This window comes from Carcharodon carcharias, chromosome 2 (genome assembly GCF_017639515.1).
Source record: "Carcharodon carcharias isolate sCarCar2 chromosome 2, sCarCar2.pri, whole genome shotgun sequence".
In the NCBI taxonomy this organism is placed as follows: Eukaryota; Metazoa; Chordata; class Chondrichthyes; order Lamniformes; family Lamnidae; genus Carcharodon; species Carcharodon carcharias.
This window is the reverse complement of record NC_054468.1, coordinates 152,978,503-153,001,465: the sequence shown is the minus strand read 5'-3', so window position 1 is coordinate 153,001,465 and position 22,963 is coordinate 152,978,503. Positions and strand designations below refer to the sequence as shown.

Here is a 22,963-nt window from a genome sequence, read left to right as displayed (position 1 = left end):
GGGCAATTAGGGATGGACAACAAATTCTGATCTTACCAGCGATGCCCACGTCTCATGAAGGAATAAAGAAGACCACATTACATTTAAATTAGCTCTTAGGCAAGCAATGCATTACAGAGAACTCTCAATGCTAATGAAGAATTGCTAATATGTACATATGTTCATCTCCAGAGGGAAATCTTTTTGGTTGGCAAGTGGTGGCTACAAATTGGTCAGCCTGCCACTTATTGATGTGGTAACTGACTATTTCCACATGATGGCGTTATCCAATTGACTACCATAAAAGCCCATTTAGAGCAGGATTATCAGGGTTTGGTTTAGAAGTGTGAAGTAATTGATTCATTTTGGTAGGAAGGATGCAGAGAGACTATATAAAATAAAGGGTACAATTCAAAAGGGGTGCACAAGCAGAGGGACCTGGGTGTATATGTGCTTAAATTATTGAAGGTAGCAGGACAGGCTGATAGAGCAGTTAATACAGCATCCTAGGCTTTATTAATTGGGGCGTAGAGTATAAAAGCAAGGAAGTTTTGTTCAACTTGTATAAAACACCGATTCGGCCTCAACTGGAGTATTGCATCCAGCTCTGGGTGCCACACTTTAGGAAAGATGTGAAGGCATTAGAAAGAGTGCAAGAAAGATTCACAACAATCGTTCCAGGGATGAGGAAATTCAGTTACATAGCTAGAAGTTGCAACTGTTTTCCTTGGAGGATAGAAGGTTGTGTGGAGGTGTGATAGATATATTCAAAATCATGAGCAGAGTAGATAGGGAAAAACTGTTCCCATTGGTGAAGGAATCAAGAATGAGGGGGCACAGGTTTACAATAATTTGCAAAAGGAGCACAGGCGACAAGGAAAAACTTTTACACGCAGCAAGTGGTTAGGATTTGGAATGCACTACCCAAGAGGGTGGTGGAAGCAGGTTCAGTTGAGGCATTCAAGGAAGGAATTGTATTGTTACTTGAAAGTGAAGAACATGCAGGGCTATGGGGAGAAAATGGCACTTGGTTAAATCGCTCCTACAGAGAGCTGGCACAGTCATGAATTGGCCCCTTCTGTGTTGTAACAATTCTGTGATTCTATTTAATTGTTCTCCTGAACTTCCCATATCTTGACAGCATTGCGAAATGCCTGAGGTCCAATCTCAGAAAAGCACCCCTTAATGCAACAGTCGACATTTTTATACACAAACCATCCTGTGGCCTCAAAATTAGAGGCACATTTTTCTGTTTCCATGCTATAGAGATTTCCAAAATCGAGATTCCAACAATCCTTGCTGGTTTGTACCCTTGTCCCAGAGGTGAAATGCAGTGCCTCACTCACTGTGCCATCTAGTTTTTAATGCATATTAATAAACAAGTCACCATTTACTTTTCCAAACAAATAGTCCCCACTGGAAACTGCCCATGTTACAATAGAGCCACACACTTAATTTTATTTGTTACATAGAATGTACAGCAGGAAAACAGGTCAACTGGCCTAACTGGATATGTTCCACCACAGCCTTCTCCCATCCCTCTTCATCTAACCCTATCAGCAAAACATTCTATTCCTTTCTCCTTAATGTGCCGACCTAGCTTTCCCTTAAATGCATCTGTAATATTTGCCTCAATTACTCCTTTTGATAACCGGCTCCACACTCACACCACTCTCTAGGTGAAGAAGTTCCTCTTAAATTTCCTACTGAATTTATTAGAGTCCCATTATTTATTTCCCCTCATTTTGGTCTCCTAACAAGTGGAAACAGCCCAGATGTGTCCATAAATTGGCACTGATGGAATTATCTTCAGTACATCTACTCTTTCAAACTCTTTCATAATCTCAAAGACTTCTCTTTTCTAGAGAAAAGAGCTCCAGCCTGTTCAGAATTTTCTAAAAGATATAACCTCTCAGTTCTGGTATCATCCTTATAAATCTTTCTTGCATCTTCAACCATCTGGGACCAGAACATGGAGACCAGAACTCTGTCTAGTACTCCAAAGTTCTATGCAAATTTAACACAACATCTTTGCTTTTCAATTCTAATCCTCCAGAAATGAACCCCAGTGCTTTTTTTTTTTAAATGGCCTTATTAACTTGCATCGCCAACTTTAGTGATTTGTACAACAGTCACAACGTACCAGGGTTTAACGAGATTCAATTTATATTTGGGGACCAAGAGTTGCATACAACTGAGTTTTATTTTTTTTTAATTATCTATCAAGATATGGGCATCACTGGCAAGGTTAGTATTTAATACTCTTCGCTTGTGGTGGGCCACCTTGTTGAACTGCTAATGGCTGTTTCACACAGCCAAGTCTCTTACTACCCCAATTCAGAGAACAATTAAGAATCAATCACACTGGTGTGGGATTGGAGTCGTATTTAGGCCATTCAGGATAAGGAAAGCATGTTTGTTTCCCTAAAAGACATTAAACAATCAATTGGGATTTTAGACAGCTTATTGGTTACTTTTACTAATATGAGTTTTCTAAAATTATGTTCAAATTTGCCCTTGATCTTGTGTGGTATTTGCAATTGGGGATGAGAAGCAGTAGGTATTTTTCCTCTATCAGGACTGTTTTCCAAGGTTCATCTGCCAAAGTCTGTCATGATTGTTTTATTTTACAGTGTTGAGGTCAGTGAAATAAGAGGCCCAGTCAAAAAGCACTCAGCAATACTATTCTTCCTTAAAAATGAATCATTAAGTTATTTTTAAACTTAAGAGTTCCAAAGGATAGGGCAGTGACACGTTTATTATAATGCGAGAGGACTGCAGTCATGGGATGGAGCAAATTAATGAAAGGATTTGAAGGCAAGGTTAAAGATTTAAAATCGGGGATGTCTCACCAGTGTTGGCCCTCTCTTAATAGCTGTGAGCCAATTTCTGACAGGGCTACACCCAGTACCTGCATCAGGCACCTCGAGCAGTGTAAGATGCCAATGAATTTACAGTAAAGTTACCTTTGCTCCTTCCGGTCCCAACAATGTGAGAATGCTAAACCAAAATACTACGGATGCCGGAAATTTTAAAAAAACAGAAAATGCTGGAAATACTCAGCAGGTCTGGCAGCATCTACGGAGAGAGAATCAGAATTAATGCTTCAGGCTGATAACCTTTCATCAGAACCAGTGAAGTGAAAATATTCCCTAGTAAAAGTATTTTTATTATTAGCAACCAGGTTGAAGGAAGTGGATCCTTCCAGAGAGACCTTCATTCCATTGGCCAAGGCTGAATTCAAACCCCATTCCAAAGAAGAAATGACACTATTAATTAACAGAGCTATTCAGTTCCCAGCATAATTCTCATTTTTGAAAATATGAGCAGGGCGGAAAATTACGTGGTGCTTAGTGGGTTTAGCAGGAAGTACTATACATCACAGTTCGAAATAATAGTTGCGAAAGCTTACATTTGTACAGTGAAGTGACCGGGTGTGATTGTGAGCATCAACTCTGATGTTTGGCACGCTGGTGTCTTGCATGACTCCACTTATTGCAACCATCATTGAGATCTTTTTTGTGAATTCTACACCTAAAGAAAATCAAAATGTGATTTAATAAACACCCTTAATGTTCATACATTATTCAAAAGATGATAACCCACATCCAGTTTTTCAAATTAAATGAAGCTGACACACTACCAATCATAAATCTGTCATGCTCCTGACATGGATAGCTCACAAGGCGGCACAGTGATTGATGAACTATCTGAATACAGCACTTACGAGCATAATCGGGAACAGGTGTCACTATCAAATCCACAGCTGAATCCATGTATGGGTTCATAACCATCCTTACAGCCAAATCATCCTGGATGGGATTTTTCATGTGCAGTTTGAAAATTTCAGTTTATGAGTTGACCAGCTTTTAGCTTGCAAAAGTGTATAATAATCTTTAAAATTTCAAACATTTTCCCCTTAGCTATTCAGTCTTTTCTGTTGTCCTCCATTTGACTAATAAAGCTTGTTTTACATATCTAACTGACCCACTCCTGGGATCTATGGCCCTTTCTGAAGATTTGAACTTATTGTATAAAATATCTCCCATTTAGCTAAAAACATTATCCCTCAAAATGTCAAAACATTGTCTCATGGTCGCACAATTACTGTAATAATTTGGCAGCCTTCTGTCTCGTAAGGCAATGGTTGCACCATGGTGGTCAACATTGTGTTCAACCTCTCCTGGTGTGGCTCGGGCACCCTGCTCTGGCACAGCAGTCTCTGCCACATTTGTTGCAGAGGAAGACAGTGAGCTCAGAAGGATTACCTGGCTTTTGTTTTTTTCTGGGCCCTCATCTCAACCAGCTGAGCTTTAAGCTTCTGCTCACCTCTTGCAATGCCCCTCCAAACAGCTTCCAGAGGCCCTAACCTGCTTGAGCTCTATTCTGAGAAAATGTGTTCAAAACATACAAAAGGCTGCCTTGTCATGTAACTTTCCTTCGCCAACTGCCAGGGGAATTCAAAAACACATTGTCCATGTATTCCAAAGGTGATTTGATTAGCTCATATCTTAAGCTAATTTAGTCAGGGTCCCATTATCCAAGCAATGGCCCATCTCCAATAGTTAAATGTCTCTGGTGATTGCCATAGATGTTTTGCTAATCAGACAGGAGATGCGAGTCCTTCACACTCCCCTGAAGTCACTGTCTTTGGGTTTTGCAGACAGACTGACTCCACTCCAATGAATTGGAATGTGGAACATATAAGAATGCAAATTGGGGTCAGCCATCTTGGGCTGAGTTCAAATCACTTTAGTCACTGTGTTTTTAAAAAGGTCTGTTTTCAAAAGTTCAATTCAAGTTTCCAGCCAGTGTATTAAAAATCATTATTTGGCATATAGCATAAATTTAAGTGGGGAATAAACAAATGGCAGAGAAACTAAACAAATAGTTTGTGTCTCTCTTCACAGAGGAGGAAACAAAAAAACCTCCCAGGAATACTACAGGACCAAGGGACTAGCGAGAGTGAGGAACTGAAAGAAATTAGTATTAAGAAAGTAGTACTGGAGAAATTAATGGAACTGAAAGCTGATAGATCCCCTGGACTAGATGATCAACTTCCCAGTGTTGAAAGAGGTGGCTGTAGAGATAGTGGATGCATTGGCGGTCATCTTCCAGAGTTCTATAGGTTCTGGAACGGTTCCAGCAGATTGGAAAATAGAAAATGTAACCCCATTGTTTAAGAAAGGCGAGAAAGAGAGATCAGGGAGCTACAAACCTATTAGCCTGACAACAGTAGTACAGGAAATGCTAGAATGTATTATAAAAGGATGTGATAACTGGGCACTTAGAAAATAATGGTAGGATTGGGCAGAGTCAACATGAATTTATGAAAGCGGAATCAAGTTCGACAAATCCTTTGGGAATTTTTTAAGGATGTAACTAGCAGAATAGGTAAGACGAAACCAATGGATGTGGTGTATTTGGATTTTCAGAAGGTTTTCGATATGATCCCACAGGAGGTTAGTAAGCAAAATTAGATCATACAGGATTGGGGTAATACACTGGTGTAGACAGAGAATTGATTAACGGGCAGAAAGCAGAGTAGGAATAAATGGATCATTCTCAGGTTGGGGCACCACAAGTATCAGTGCTATTCACAATCTATATCAATGATTTGGATGTGGGGACTACACGTAATATTTCCAAATTTGCTGATGACAAAAAACTAGGTGGGAATGTGAGTTGTGAGGGCGATGCAAAGAGGCTTCAAGGGGATTTAGACAGGCTAAATGAGTGGGCAAGAACATGGCAGATGGAATGTAATGTGGAAAAATGTGAAGTTATCCACTTTTGTAAGAAAAATAGAAATGCAGAGTATTTTTGAATGGTGAGATTGGGAAGAGTTGATGTCCAGTTGATGATCCTTGTTACAATTGCATACAGCCTTGGTGAGACTGCACATGGAGTATTGTGTACAGTTTTGGTCTCTTTACCTAAGGAAGGATATACTTGCCATAGAGGGAATGCAACGAAGATTCATTAGACTGATCCCTGGGATGACAGGATTCGTTGAGGAGAAGTTGAAGAGACTGGACTTATATTCGCTAGAGTTTATGCAGGAAGCATATTTCCCCTGGCTGGGATGTCTAGAACCAGGGGACAGAGTCTCACAATAAGAGGTAGGCCATTTAGAACTGAAAAAAGGAGGAATTTCTTCATTGAAAGGGTGGTGAATCTTTGGAATTCTCTATCCCAGAGGGCTGTGGAGTCACTGAGTATGTTCAAGACACAGATCGATAGACGTCTAGATATTAAAGCTATCAAGGGAAATGGGGATGGAGTGGGAAAATGACACTGAGGTAGAAGATCAGCCATGATCTTGTTGAATAGCAGAGCAGACTCAAGGGGCTGAATGGCTTACTCCTGCTTCTAATTCCAATGCTCCTAGGTCACAGCCATCAACATCTGCCTCTCCGTTGTCAGTGTCAATGCCCACCATCTTCATATCTCGCTTGTAGATGTCCTTGTACCTGGGTGCCCAGGAGGTCGTGACCTAGTGCCCAGTTCACTGTACAGAAGGTCTTTAGGTATACACCCATCTTCCATCCGATGAATGTGGTTGAGCCAGCGCAGACATAGCTTAGCAATGAGTGTATGCTGATGCAATTAACAAGTTCCAAGGCCTCTCTGAATTGGTGACATTGTCCTACCAAGAGATGCCGAGGATACATCTGAGACCGTGAAGGTGGAAACTGTGCAGCATTTACTCCTGCCTAGTATATGTTGTCCTAGTATTACTACTGCAGACGAGTACACTGAGGATGCAGGCTGGTAGACTTATAGTTTGGTGTTTTCAGTCAGGTTGTTGTTGTTCTACACTCCCTTACTCAGCTTGGATATAACTTCCACAGCTTATACAAAGCATATGTTGATTTGAGCATCAAGTGACAGATTGCTAGCAATTATGAAGCCTAGATATGCGAAGTTTTCAATAACCTCCAGTATCAAAATGCTGATAGATGGTGGAATGCCAATGACCTGGAAAATAACATTTGGTCAACACCCAGGACCATGATACTAGGATGCAACCCTTGACAACCACTGTAAAAGCACCAAAACAGGCATTATGTTCGGCTGCAGCACCGGCAGCTCAATGACATAGATGTAACGTACAAATAGTTCCTCTTAACTGGACTTCATAAAACTTAGCAATCTTCCAGTATCTTGCCCAAGTGACTGTTTAATTTAGTATTCAATTCTCAAAATGCATCCTGCTGTAACCTGGGCAGTCCAAACGCAGGTTGGTGACTAATTTGTGAAACACCTCCATTCAGTCTCCAAACGTGACCCCGAGCTTCCGCTCATCTGCTAATAATACATTGTCTTGTTCTCATGCTGACCTCTGTATCCTGGGCCGTCTGCAGTGTTCCAATGAAGCTCAATGTAAGCCTGGGGAACAGCACCACATTATTTGATTAGGCGCCGTACAACCTTCCGGACTCAATAATGAGTTCAATAATTTCAGACAGTCATCTCTGCCTCCATTTTGTACCTTTTTTCTGCAAGTTTTAGTCTATTTTTCCCTTGTTTCTGCTTTCAAACGATAGCTGTTCGTCATTCTGCCATTCACACTTCCTCCAGATATACCTTCTTGTCCAATTGCCACTCACTTTGGCCCTGCACCATCAACTCCTTTGGCATTTAATGTCTCTTGTTTTCCACCTATCAAAGACCTTCATTTTCTTCTTTTTCCACACTCCCCCCTTTCACTTGCTTAAAACATTTCTAAGTTTTCCAAATTCTGATGAACGGTCATCGATCTGAAACATTAACACTGTTTCTTTCTCCACAGATATTGCCTAACATTTGAGTATTTCCAGCATTTTTATTCCTATTCATGCTGCTATGTTTCTATTGCATCATATGTCTGTATTTCACCAAGCCTTCTGTGCCACTCTATGAAATGCTGTTTGAAAATCACTATGCACTACTTTCCCTTTATCTGTCTGTGACTTTCAAATACTATAAAATTTGTCCTTGGCAATTTGCATTTAACAAATCCACACTTCTTGATTATATATATTCTTGATTAATATATGCTTATAATCACAGAATTATTACAATACAGAAGGAGGCCATTCGGCCCATTGTGTCTGCACCAGCTCACGTCGGAGCAATTTATCTCGTGTAGCCCTGCACATTCTTCTTTATCAGATAATAATCCAACTCTCTCTTGATTGCCTCGATTGAACCTGCCTCCATCACACTCAGGCAGTGCATTCCAAATCCTAACCATTTGCTACCCATGTCGCCATTGTTTCTTTTGCCAAATACCCTAAATCTGTGTCCTCTTGTTCTTAATCCTTCCATGAATGGGAACAGTTTTCCTTATCTGCACTGTTCAGAACCCTCATGAGAACCCATCTTCAGCACACTTTCATAACAATCAGCCCATCAGACTAGTCTAAATTTAGCTGGTGCACTAGAAAAACTCAAATTTACCATCTAAACAGATTCTACCAAATGGGAAAGGTACAAAGAAAAACAAAAGGTGAAAAACAGATGGTAAGAGCTACAAAACAGATGAAAAGAAATAATCAAGGGATATCAATCTCAAAACTTCTTAATCAGATTACAAAAAAGCAGGTGGCAGTAGAAAAGTTGAAAATTGCTAAGTGATACTTAAAATTTGGAACTGGCAGACATGTTGAATAATCACTGAGTTATTAGTTACAGTAAAAGAGGTCAACACGCCAATATTCCCAAGGAAACTAATATTAAATCAGACAGGTATTTGCCAAAATTAATGTAAGCAAAATAGCAGTAATGAAAAAAAAATGCACTGCACAGTGACAAATCTCCAGGACAAGATGGTTCCATCCCAGGGTTTTAAAGCAAGTTGGTAAGCACATTGCAGGTGACCTAACTATAATCATCCAAAGGTGTCTCGATTCAGAAAACTGCATGTCACTCTACTATTTAAGAGGTGGAAACATCTACTGTTGGAAAATGACTATAGAGTCTATAATTAATGAAAGGGCGGCAGAACACCTTGAAAATTTTCAACTGATCAGAGAGCCAGCATGGATTTGTTAGGGATAGGTCATGCCTGACAAACCTGACTAAATGTTTTGATGATGTGATGAAATTAGTGAACAGGAATGCATGTTGTTAACATGGTTTCAAGAAGGCATTTGTTAAAGATCCTCAAATGAAACCATTAGATAAAGTTGATGGTTCATGGAATTGAAGGCAAGTTATTGATCACGTTAGGAAATTGACTGAGAAACAGGAGACAGAGTAGGAATCGTAGGCAGGTTAACTCAAAATGGCAGAATGTGATGAGTAGTGTCCCACAAGGATCTGTTAGGGCTTCAAATTTTCACCAAGTTTATTAAAGCCGCACATCCAAATTTGCTGATGACATAACGGTCAGCAGTATTGTAAGCCGTGTAGATGGAAGCATAAAATTACACAGATATTAATAAGTGAATGGGCACAACTGTGGAAAATGAATTTCAACCATAGGCAAATATGTTGTCATCTAAAAAGGATAGAAGAGGGTATTTTCTATGTGGTGCTAAGCTAGAAAGAGTGGCAGTCCAAAGAGACTTAGCCTCAAGATACATGGATTATTCAAGTGTCAAAGGTCAAGAATGATCAAAACAGCATGCTGGCCTTTATATCTAGAGGACTGGAATACAAGCGGGTAGAAGTTGGCTTCAGGGTATGAAAAGACTGGTTAGACCACACTTGGAGTACTGTCAGCTGCTCTGGGTGCTACAACTTGGAGTGAGTGCAGAGTAGATTTACCAGAATTTTATCTGGGCTCCAAGGGTTAAATTACTAGGAGAGATTACACAAATTAAAGTTGCATTTCCTGGAAATTAAAAAGGTTAAGGAGTGATTTGACCAAAGTTTTCAAGATATTAAAGAGAGCACATAGGGCAGATAGAGAAAAACTGCTTCTGCTGGTTGGGAAGTTTAGGACTAGGCAGCATATTCTAAAATTTGGGTCAGCAGTCTTAAGAGTGAAATTAGGAAACACTTCTATACAAAAGGGTGTTGGAGATTCTGAACTCATCCACAAATGTCAACTGATGCTGATCATTTGTTAATTTGTAAGTGGAAATTGATAGATTTTTGTTAACCAAATAGGTATTAAAGGGATGTGGGGCAAAGGCAGGTTATATTGAGTTAGATCACGGATCAGCCATGATCCCGCTGAATAGTGGAAAAGGTTCAAGGGGCTAATTGGCCTATCCCTGTTCCCACTGGGAATTCAGGAGTCCTATTTTGAATCTGTTTGTTTGCAATTCTTTGATTCATCAGAGGTGTCACTATACAAGAAACTAACATAAGCTGTAATTCAGAATTAAGAAAGTGAGGCTAATGAAAAATTGAAAGCTAAGTATAACTGACACGCTAAGTGGTTGTTTATCGGCGTCATCAAAACATTTAGTCAGGTTTGACCTATCCCTTACAAATCCATGCTGGCTCTCTAATCAGTTGCAATTTTTAATTTCTGCATCTCCTCCATTATTGAGGGAGACATAACTGTGTGCACCATACCAGGCATTTTGGCAATTCTACCTGCAGTCAGCAGCATTTGCAAAGAGTTTACTGCAAGGTCATATAGCCCATGATTTTTCAACTTCATTTTTGATTGGTGGTAATTTACAGGTTGCACATCTACAACTTCCTATGGGGCTTGGCCTAAATAGCCAAGTGGTTATGGTACTGGGTTTGTAACCCCAAGATCAAGAGTTCAAATCTCACAATGGCAAACTATGAACAATGTAACTTTATCTGAAACAGATGGAAACAGGTTTACTCAAAAAGAGTATCAAGAGTTCAAATATCACAATGGCAAACTATGAAACAATGTAACTTCATCTGAAACAGATGGAAACGGGTTTGTACTCGAAAGAGTTACAACTTCCTATGATACACCCAATGGGAGTGCAGAGTCAATCAGTCCTTAAGCGCCTTATCCACAATTTCCATTCTCCCCTTTCCAAATGTTCAGCATGACAGAAAGTTAAGATGAGCCCTCCTGCTCATCTCAAAATCTATGTTGCAGTCTAAATTTTGAGATCTGAGACTGGACGGCAATCACTAATTTATACATGTTCAAACTAGATGGCAAAATAACTTGCCCCTTATTTGGATAATCATACCTGTGGATTTGTTCAGTTCAAAGTGGCACATTAACCAAAGCTCTTGATTGTATGTGGACAATCCAGGTGTTTGCAGCTTTAAAGGGCTAGTCTGGTGATGAGGAGAAAAATAAAAAGTTAATTGTTACCATCCAATGATTATTTGGTGGTATACTAGCTACTAATTGAATTACATCATAAAAAATGCTTCAAATGCCAGATGGGATTTGGGCAATTTAGTTTAAATGCTTCAAATTCACCTAGGCTCTTTAGACAGCACCTTTCAAACCCACAATCACTGCCATCTAGAAGGACAAGGGCAACAGATACATGGGAACACCACCACCTGGAAGTTCCCCTTCAAGTCACTCATTGTCCTGACTTGGAAATATATCACCATTCCATCACTGTCGCTGGGTCAAAATCCTGGAATTCCCTTCCTGACAGCACTGTGGGTGTACCTACACCAGATGGACTGCAGCGGTTCAAGGCAGTAGCTCACCGTCATCTTCTCAAGGGCAACTAGGGATGGGCAAAAAATTCTGGCCCTGCCAGCAAAGTCCACATCCCATGAATGAATAAGAAAATTCTCCCAGAATCCAAAATTTAGCTTCTGTAACCCAGACTGGCTTGAGTTCCACTCTAGACTATGTGTGATGCCAGTCTCTTGAAGCTCAGTTATTCAAAGCGTGTTTTTACTCCTTTACCCATAAATGCATGTCATCAATTTCATGGGTGAACTCGGGTGGCTTGTTAGATCTGTGAACAGAAGTGTCTTGAACTAAAGATATTCAAGCAGGCATTTACATAGCCCCACATGTCTCAAAATTAGAAAGTTGTTTCTTCACATCGGAGATGTCAAACGTGTAGCTGCAGGACAGCTTTCAAGTTCTGTGCTTAAGGTTGCTATGTGTCTTGTAATGGCGCGTGAATCTCCCGGACTCGGCTTCTAACAGCAGGGAGATCTGAGCTGATAAAGGGAGCAGCTGGTGGTTGGGACAAAGAGTTGTGGGGTTGGACTAAAAGCGGATTACCAGAGACTAGGGGGCAGGTGATTGGGACTCCGCATGGGCCGGACAGGGTAAGATTGAGAACAAAAACAGAATTACCTGGAAAAACTCAGCAGGTCTAGCAGCATCGGCGGAGAAGAAAAAAAAGATTGAGATTGGAACAGGAGGAGAAGGACAGACAGAAGGCTGGGAATGGTTGGAGGATTGTGGTTGGGCGGGTGGACAGAGGAAAAGGACAACTAGAGGACTGAGGAATTGGGGCTTAGGAGAGGAAAAAAGTACTGGTAAATTGGAATGCACCTAGCATTTCATGCAGAGCTGGAACAGCAGCAGCATCATCTTAAGCAGGAGCTGCACCAAGTGAGAGGCAGCTACAGAAGATGAGAGTGAAATCTGGGGGCCATACTGTGGGAAATTGTGAAAGATCATATGCATTGATGGGCCAGGGGGAAATGGGCAACTGAGGATTCTCATGATACACAAGAAGTTGCCCTCATTGATCTTACATCAGGAAATGGAGATGACAAAAGGGTCAATTACAGGCTGGCAGTTCTGCTTCCTCTACACTCCACAGAAGAGCCAGTTAAAGATAACTTTTCCTAATACTCCTTCATTGGCCTCCAATGGTAGCTCAAAGGATTGCTATGAAATTTTTCATATTTAAATTAATCCAATGTTCATTCATGCAGTCAGCAGTTCTACCAGAAAACAGTGAGGTTCAATATGGCAGTAGTCATGCTGCTGGCACAGATTAGGTGCAGGACCTCGTGGCCAGAGATTAGAATACATGACACATGATATACGCCCCTATATCTGGCAAAACACATACCACTGCCCAAGAATGTCCAAATAACTTTTGCTCAATATAGCCCAGAGCAAGTGCCAAGATGTTTGATCAGACCGACCATTTGAACTGAGTTTGACATCCCTGCTTCACACGCTAACCTCTTCTGCACTTTAACTGTATGTGAGGCAAGACTAAAACAAAAATAGAATTACCTGGAAAAACTCAGCAGGTCTGGTAGCATCAGCAGAGAAGAATAAAGTTGACGTTTTGAGTCCTCAAATAATACAAATAGCACTCCAAGGTGTGAAAATGTGGGAGGAAGAATAGATAGTAAGGAGGATGAATGCTAACATTACCCCCACTTAAAGTAACATATGTGAAAGGACTCAGAACTTTTACCATGACGTAACATAGAATTTCCTGGTGTAGGTTTTATGATTGCATCACTGACAGTATCCAATGATTTCATGGATTACCACTGGTCTTATGATCAGAAAAGGAGACCCCTATCAAAACACTAACCCTGCCATCAAGAAGCAAACTGGGGCAAAGAATGGAGAACAGTAAAAGCTAGTTAGCAGATTCCCCAAACCTTATATGAAACAAATAAATGCTTCATAGTACTTACTTACCAGACTATCTTTGCCTTTGGGTGAAATTGGTGGCAATGCTCTGGATGTAATAATTTCTGGACCTGAAATCAGAAGGAATAGATGGTGAGAAATAAAGCACATATATCTCAGGTGGGGTGAGAAGGGGTGGTGAACAATAAGGGAGATTAATGCATTTCTTCCCAACCTGCCTCAATTTCAGGAGAATATGCTAGGATAAATCTTTCTCCTATTTTGTGTGGAAACAAATGCATTCTAGCCAGCTCCTCTACCCCTGATTGGAGTTGATAATGGTGATTCAATGCACAAAGCATTGCTGAAAAAAGAAACATGCTGTTGAAGCTTTTCATCTTGCACCCTTTAAGAAACTCAAGAATACCAAATTTCAAAGGGAACAACTTATACTTCATGCGTCTGCCTTGATGAGTGCAAATGAAAAACTTCAAGAGCATGTCTCTCTTCTCATCTCTTCACTAACAGGAAGTAGCAGACACATAAAAACCAATCCTACTACCCTGTGCAGAGAGTTGGTATCTAACACACTGCTCCATCTCACCACCATCATTACCCAAGTTTTCCACTAAAACCATAATTTGTAAAAATATATTATTTTATAAGATATGAGCATCACTGGTAAGGCAGCATATAAGGTCATCCCTAATTCCCCTTGAGAAGGTGGTGGTTCACCTTCATGGAACTGTAGCAGGCCTTTTTTCTGTGGATACACCCAGTGTTGTTATGAATGGAGTTCCAGGATGCTGACCTGGAGTTAGTGAAGCGAAATAGTTCCAAGTCAGGATAGTGTGCAGCTTGGAGGGGAACATGCAAGTGGTAGTGTTCCCATGCATCTGCTGCCCTTGATCTTCTAGGTGGCAGAAGTCGCAGGTTTTGAAAGTGGTGTCAAAGGAGGTTTGGTGAGTTCATGAAGTGCATCTTGTGCAAGGTACACACTGCTGCCACTGGGTGTCAGTGATGGAGTGAATGTTGAAGGTTGTGGATGGGGTGCCAAAAAAAAATGGGTTGCTTTGTCCTGGATGGTGTTGAGCTTCAAGTACTATTGGGGCTGCACTCATCCAGGCAAGTGGAGAGTATTCCATCACACTCCTGACTCATGTCTTGTGGTGGACAGGCTTTGGGCAGTCAGGAGGCAAGTTACTTCCCGCAGAATACCTAGCCTCTGACCTGCTCTTGTAACCAGTTTTATATAGCTGATCCAGTTCAGTTTCTGATCAATGATAACCCCCAGAGTGTTGATGCCAAGGGAATTCAGCAATGTTAATACTGTTCAATGTCAAGGAGATGGTCATTGCCTGGCACTTGTTTTGTGCAAATGCTAGCTGCCACTTTTCAGCCCAAACCTGGATATTGAGGTCTTTCTGCATATGGACATGGACTACTTCACTATCTGAGGAATTGCAAATCGTAATGAACAATGTGCAATCATCAGCGAACTTCCCCACTTAAGATCTTACAATGCAGGGAGGTCACTGATGGAAGATGACTGGGCTTAGGACACTACCCGAAGGAACTGTACTTCTTTAGATCCCCATCCAATGCCATTACATCCCTCTCATGCCATATCCATCCCATTCATTTCATCCATCTTATATCACACTCGTGCTACCCCAATCCCAACCCTTCTACCTATTCCATCCCCATTCCCATTCTATCCCTCCCATACTAACTCCAAACTCCCTCCGCAGGCTGCCTGCCCTCCACCCCAACAACGTTTCAAATAATTTTCTCACCACCTATGTTAGGCTGACTGGCCTGCAATTTCCTGCTTTATCCCTCTCCCCTTTCTTGAACAGCTGATTAGCAACCTCCAGTCCTATTGGGTACTCCTGTATCCAATGAGAGTTGCCATAGTGAGCAAATCAGATGATTCACCAACTTTCAATTATGATTTTTTTTAGTATGTCTCCTTTTCATAAATTTCTTTTCTATTCATCAACTGCTTCCTAGTGTGAGGATAAGAACAAAAAACTGCAGATGCTGGAAATCCAAAACAAAAACAGAATTACCTGGAAAAACTCAGCAGGTCTGGCAGCATCGGCGGAGAAGAAAAGATGTGATGTTTTGAGTCCTCAGAACCCTTCAACAGAACAGGTGAATCCAAGGAGAGGGGTGAAATATAAACTGGTTTAAGGTGGGGGGAGAGAAGTGGAGGGGGGGGTGTGGTTGTAGGGACAAGCAAGCAGTGATAGGAGCAGATAATCAAAAGATGTCACAGACAAAAGAACAAAAGAACACAGAGGTGTTGAAGTTGGTGATATTATCTAAACGAATGTGCTAATTAAGAATGGATGGTAGGGCACTCAAGGTATAGCTCTAGTGGGGGTGGGGAGGGCAGAAAAGATTTAAAAATAATGGAAATAGGTGGGAAAAGAGAAATCTATATAAATTATTGGAAAAAACAAAAGGAAGGGGGAAGAAACAGAAAGGGGGTGGGGATGGAGGAGGGAGTTCAAGACCTAAAGTTGTTGAATTCAATATTCAGTCCGGAAGGCTGTAAAGTGCCTAGTCGGAAGATGAGGTGCTGTTCCTCCAGTTTGCGTTGAGCTTCACTGGAACAATGCAGCAAGCCAAGGACAGACATGTGGGCAAGAGAGCAGGGTGGAGTGTTAAAATGGCAAGCGACGGGGAGGTTTGGGTCATTCTTGCGGACAGACCGCAGGTGTTCTGCAAAGTGGTCGCCCAGTTTACATTTGGTCTCTCGGGAACCCGTTTTTGGAAAATTTGAAGGACATTGAATGTTGGACATTCTCCCCCCTGAATTATTTTTAAACGTCTGCTATATTAATTTGGGGCTGTGGCTATGCCATTCTTAAGAAACCACAGGTCAAGCTAGGTGCCCAGCGGAGAACACGTAGAGTGGGAAGAGATGCTTTGTTAATAAAGAACTGCTGTTGCTAGGCTAAAGACTGTTGCTGATTGGTTAAAAACACCTGGTCTAAGGGAAGTATTCTTTAACTATCTTAGTCTTTAAAACTCTCAGGCACAGTGAGTATGGGGTGCTTCAGAAGCAGACTGCAAGAAAAGACTCTCTATTTCCCTCTCTCTGCCTCAATTTTGTGTTAAACCTTCCCCAGAAACGTCTCATCAGGATAACTCATCCGTTTTAATGGAAGTCTTCAAAGTTGTGACAAATAAGAGTCATCAAGCACAGTTTCACCAAAAATTCTGTCTGAAGGAACTTCCAGACCTATTGTGAGCAGAATTCTGTTAGGTCAACAGCATCGAGATCTTTTCGAATGTTATCCTTTTAAAAGAAACTTTCCCATACTCCAGCCTCTGCAGGGGACTGTTTGTTTTGATAAAAGCAAAAAACTGCAGATGATGGAAATCCAAAACAAAAACAAAAATACCTGGAAAAACTCAGCAGGTCTGGCAGCATCTGTGGAGAGGAACACAGTTAACATTTCGAGTCTGAATGACCCTTCAACAGAACTAAGTAAAAATAGAAGAGAGGTGAAAAATAAGCTGGTTTAAGGGGTGCGGCGGGGGGGGACAAGTAGAACTAGTGATTGGTGAAGATAACCAAAAGATTTCACAGACAAAAGGACAAAGAGGTGTTGAAGGTGGTGATATTATCTAAGGAATGTGCTAATTAAGGGTAGAAAGCAGGACAAGCAAGGTATAGATAGCCCTAGTGGGGGTGGGGTGGCGTGAAGGAATCGATAAAGGCTAAAAGGTAGAGATAAAACAATGGATGGAAATACATTTAAAAATAATTGAAATAGGTGGGAAAAGAAAAATCTATATAAATTATTGGAAAAAAAAGTGGGGGATCGGAAAGGGGATGGGGATGGAGGAGAGAGTTCATGATCTAAAATTGTTGAACTTAATATTCAGTCCAGAAGGCTGTAAAGTGCCTAGTCGGAAGATGAGGTGCTGTTCCTCCAACGCAAACTGGAGTCTAGGTCTCACTGCAGTACAGGAGTGTGGCAATGACAACTGCTCGATATACTAGGACTTTTGTTGACTTTTTATTAGTATTCATTCATGGCATATGGCCTTAACAGGCTGGGCCAGCATTTATCGTCCATCCCTAGTTGCCTTTGAAAAAGGTGGTGGTGAGCTGCCTTCTTGAACCGCTGCAGTCCATGTGGTGTATAATACACCCACAGTGCTGTTAGGAAGGGACTTCCAGGATTTTGACCTAGCGACAGTGAAAGAACAGCAATATATTTCCAAGTCAGGATGGTGAGTGATTTGGAGGGGAACTTCCAGGTGGTGGTGTTCCCATCTGTCTGCTATCCTTGTCCTTCAAGGTGGTAGTGGTCATGAATTTGGAAGATGCTGTCTAAAGGGGCCTTGATGAATTCCTGCAGTGCAGGTGACTTGTGGAGGTCTTTGTTGTCAAACACGTGCAGCCATTGTTTATAAAAGGCGGAATTGGTGCAGCTGATCCAGTGCTACATCTCTTTATCAATGGTGGCCTTTTGAGAGTGGTGATTGCCAAGGTATAGGAAATGCTCAACATATTCCACAATCTTGCCTTCAACATATATGGAGGGTGAAATTTGGCTGACCAGGTGTGGGCTGATATACGGGTTTTGTTTTGGCAACATTCAAGGACAGACCGAGTTTCTTATATGCAGAATTGAGGAGATCAAGAGTGGCTTTCAAATCTGGTATACCATGGGCAACAATGCTGCAGTCATATGCAGCATGAATCGATTAGCTGTGTAGGGGGGTGGGGGGGGGGGGTGCAGGAGGAAGATCGGGAAAGTGATAGGGGATTCTGTAGTTAAGGAACAGACTGGTGCCTCTGTGGCAAAAGGTATGAATCCAGCATGTCTGTTCCCTCCCTGGTGCCAAGGTCATGAACATCATGTGCGGCAGCTGAGCACTGAGAGGGGAAGAGTGAACAGCCAGAGATCGTGGTCCATAATCTGTACACAATGACAGAGCAAAAAGAGGTATGAGGTCCTGCAGGCAGATTTTAAGCAACAAGGAAGGAGACTAGCAGAACCTCAAAAATTGGAATCTCTGGGTTACTCCCAGTGCCACGTACTAGTGAGTATAGAAATAAGAGAATAGAACAAAAATAAATGTGTGGCTCGAGAGATGGTGCAGATTCCTGGGATATAAGGACAAGTTCTAGGGGATTTGGAACCTGTATAGGCTAGACAGTTTCCATCTAAACAGGGCTTCAATTAACGTCCTGGTATGGTGGTTTGTTGGTACTGTTGGGAAGCATTTAAGCTGGGCAGGGGTATGAGAACCAGGATATAGCTTTGGAAAGGGAAAACAGGTGGATAAAGCATTGTATGAGACAGTTAGTACCAAAGTAAGAAATAGGACGATATTACATGGGGTCAGACTAAGAGAAAGGTTTACAGTGCATGTAGGTAAATACACCGAGCATGGTAAATAAGGTGGGTGAGCTGCAGGCACAAATTTCTACAAGAGAATATGATAGTGCGATGATAAAGAAAACCTGGCTGAAAGAGGGGCAGGACTTTGTACTAGATATACCTGGATACAAGACGCTCAGGGAAGATAGGTAAACAAAGGATGGTGGCAGCAGTGATCAAGGAACATATTATGGTGTTGAAGAGAGCGGGTGTCCTGGAGTGGTCAAGGACAGGAATCTATTAGGTTAGAGTGAAGAAACAATGGAGGTGCCATTACACTACTGAGTATTTTCTATTGGCCACCAACCAGTGGAAAAGAAAAACAAGAGGTGCAAGAACCACAGAGTAGTGATAATGGGAAACTTCTATTATCTCCAAATAAATTGGGATAGGAATAGTGTACAGGGAAGAAAGGGAAAAGAATTTCTGAGGTATGCTCAAGAGAATTTTTTTACTCAGGACATTTCTGACCAAAGAGGAAGGGGGCATTCTGAGAACTGGGATCAAGTGTACTCTAAGAAAAATTTAGGAAATAGTGATCATAGTATTTTAAAGTTTATATTAGCTATGGAAAAAGACAAAGAACAATTTAGAGCGAAAATACTTTATTGAGTTTTTTGATCAAATAACAGGGAATTGATGGAGATTATTCAGTTGATGTGGTGTATATGGATGCCCAAAAGGCTTTTGATAAAATGCCATATAGTAGGCTTTCCAGGAACAGTTGAGGCCCATGGAATATGAGGGACAGTAGCAGTAGTTATGAAATTGGCTGAATGACAGAAAACAGTATTGTCTAACGATTACTTTTTAGACTGGAGGTAGGTGTAGAGGTGATTTCCAGAGGTCAGTACTAGCAACACTGCTTTTCATAATATATATTAATGACCTAGGCTAGGCTGTGCAGGGCACAATTTCAAAATTTGCAGATGACACAAAGCTTGGAAGTATTAAGAACCTCCAAGGAATCAGGCTTAACTAATTTATTGGAGTTCTTTGGAGGAGTCATGTGCTGTGGATAAAGGGGAACTGGTGGATGCACTTGATAGGCATTTGATAAGATGCCACATCAAAGGTTATTGTGGGAAAATAAAAGCTCATGGTATGGGGGTAACATATTGGCATCGATAAAAGATTGGCTAGCTAACAAGAAACAGAGGATAGCCATAAATGGGTACTTTTCTTGTTGGCAGGATGTAATTAATGGTATGCCACAGGGATCAGTGCTGGGCCCTCAACTTTTTACAATTTATATAAGTAACTTGGTGAAGGGATCACAGGTTTAGTTAGTAAATTAGCTGATGATACAAAAATAGGTAGGAAAGTAAGTTGTAAAGACGGCATAAGGGGGACATAGGTTAAGTGAGTGGGAAAAGATCTAGCAAAAGGAGTACAGTGTGGGAAAATGTGAAATTGTCCATTTTGGCAGGAGGAATGACAACGAAGCATGTTGTCTAAATGGTTAGAAATTGCAGAGCTCTAAGGGATCTGGGTGTCCTGGTGTAGGAATCGCAAAAGATATAGCAATATGAAGGTACAGCAAGTAATTAGGAAAGCTAATAGAATGTTGTAGTTTATTACAAGGGAATTAAATACTAAAATAGGGAGGTTATGTTTCAGTTGTAAAGGACACAACTAGAATATTGTGTACAGTATTGGTCTCTTTATTTAAAAGGAAGGATGTGAATGCATTAGCAGTTCAGAGAAGGTTTACTAAGTTAATACCATGAATGGGCAGGTTACCTTATGAGGAAGGATTGGACAGGCTCGACTTGTATCCACTGAAGTTTAGAAAAGTAAGAGGCGACTTGATTGAAATATATGAGATCCTGAGGGGTCTTGACAGGGTAGATGTGGAGAGGATATATCCTGTTGTGGGTCAATTTTTAAAAATAAGGGGTTGCCCATTTAAGACAGGTGAGGTGAAATTTTTTGAGGGTAGTGAGTCTTCGAAACTGGAAGCAGAGTCTTTGTATGTTTTCAAGGCAGGGGTAGATAGATTCTTGTTAAACGAGGGAGTGAAGGGCTACCAGGGGAGGCAGGAGGTTACAGTCAGATCAGCCGTGATCTTACTGAATGGCAGAGCAGGCTCAAAGAGTCGAGTGGCCTACTCCTGCTCCTAGTTCGTATGTATGGTGATAGACTTCAAGAGGACACAGACAGGCTGGTGGAATGGGCAGACACATGGCCAATGACATTTAATGCAGGGAAATATGAAGGGACACATTATGATAGAAAAATAAGAGGTAGTTCAACCAAAATGCACAATTTTAAAATGGGTGCAGGAAGCTGAGGATTTACGTCCATAAATCATTGAAGGTGGTAAAGCAAGCAGAGAAAGCGGCTCATAGGATATGAGATCCTGGGCTTTATAAATAGAGGAATGGAGTACAAATGTTTTGGTGCTTTTTTATAAAAAGAAGTGCTTTGGCCTCAGATGAAATATTGTATCCAATTCTCTCCATACTTTAGGGAAGATGCAGGAAAAAGTTTGAGAATGATTCCAAGGATGAGGGGCTCAGTTACGAAGATAGATAGAAAGAGCTGGGGCTGTTCTGTTTAGAAAAGAGAAGGTTGAGAGGACACTTGATACCAGCATTCAAAATCATATGGGGCCTAGACAGAGTAAATGGAGATGAACTGTTTTTCCTTTGGTGAGGGGTCAGGTTTAAAGTTGATGAGCTAAAGACCAAAGGTGACATGAGAAAACATTTATTTTTTTGCAGCAACTGGCTACAATCTGGAAGTCACTGCCTGAGAGGGTGGTGCAGGCAGATACAATAAGGGAATTGGACAAGTGCCTGAAGTTAAAAATGCGCAGGGTAAAAGGGTAAGGGCAGGAGTGGGTCTTGCTGAATTGTTCTTGCAGAGAACCAGAGTTGACTTGGCAGGCCAAATGGCCTCTTTCTAGCTTTGACCATTTTAATTCCAGTTTAATGGGCCGTAACTTCCGATGGAACAGCAATTGAGTCGGATTGCCACTCTGCTTGAAAGTTCTTACCTGAAAATCCAGCCGATCCTATCTCATCTGACTTTCCGATTTGGGCCGGGTGAGATCTGAGCAGTGTAGCATGCCCCCCACCCCAACATAGAGGGCTGTGGAGTCAAAGGTAAGTAAGCAAGCCACGACCCCTTCTTTTTTAATATGTGCAACAAAAGTTGGGTTGGGCCACACCTGACCAGGCCCTTTGCCGCACCCTCCCCCACCTCCCCGAGTCAGGCCCTTGGGGGTAATGCCGTTGCGGGGGAAGGGGGAGGGGGAAATAGTTGAGGGGTGGAATAGTTGAGGGGTGGTGGGAGTCCTCTGGGGATTTCAGGTGTGAGGGGAATTCCGTTGGGGGAGGTCAGTGTGGGCCTGTACAATAGTTACCCAGCAGTTAGAAGTGGTTTTAATTCTAACTTTTTCTGGGTAACTATTGATATAACACAGTTGGGACCATCCAAAATTTTAGTTGTAATTTTCAGATGGTTCCCAGTGCACGGCAGTTGCCCATGGGAAGGCTGCACTTCCCAGGCAATTGCCATGCAATCCTTACCTTGGAACTTCTGGGCAGGGGTTCCCCAGCGCACTTTTGGGGTATCCCCAAAATACGACGCCCTGGAGCTTGGAAGTTACAGCCCAATAAAACCAGATAGACTACCTAGCATTGACCCAGACACTAGAAACAAAAAAAGTCACACCCTGCCCAGTTAACCATGCAAAGTCATCCTTACGAACAAATGGGAACTTGCTTAAAAATTGGGAGAACTGTCCAAAAGACTGGCCATGCAACAGCTTGACACAGTCATACATACCTTACAGCCAACACCCCAGACACCTGCATCACCATCCATGTTGTAGCTTCACCAGGTTTGATACCTCATTTTTAAGTATGCCTGGAGCATGCCCTCTTGCATCCTTCATTGAACCAGGGTTGATCCCCCGTTTGATGGTGATGGTAGAATGGAGGATATGCCTGGTCATGAGGTTATAGCTTGCGGTTGTATACAATTCTTCTGCTGCTGATGGCAAACAGCACCTCATGGATGTCCAGTTTTAAGTTACTAGAAATTTCAAAACCTATCCCATTTAGCATGTTTAGTGCCATACAACACGATGGAGGGTATCCTG

At 41.6% G+C, this 22,963-nt stretch overlaps 1 protein-coding gene across 6 annotated transcripts in view; it reads right to left on the bottom strand.

The window, feature by feature from the left end:
* The window catches only part of tmem181 (transmembrane protein 181), a 118,293-nt gene that overhangs the window by 59,865 nt on the left and 35,465 nt on the right, over positions 1–22,963 (bottom strand). For all 6 annotated transcript variants that reach the window (XM_041177375.1, XM_041177392.1, XM_041177383.1 and 3 more), the window contains 3 exons: positions 13,511–13,572; positions 11,103–11,193; positions 3,392–3,513 (listed from right to left, as the gene is read on the bottom strand). In XM_041177375.1, coding sequence (XP_041033309.1) covers positions 3,392–3,513; positions 11,103–11,193; positions 13,511–13,572 — 275 coding nt within the window. The remainder of the gene's footprint in view (positions 1–3,391; positions 3,514–11,102; positions 11,194–13,510; positions 13,573–22,963) is intronic.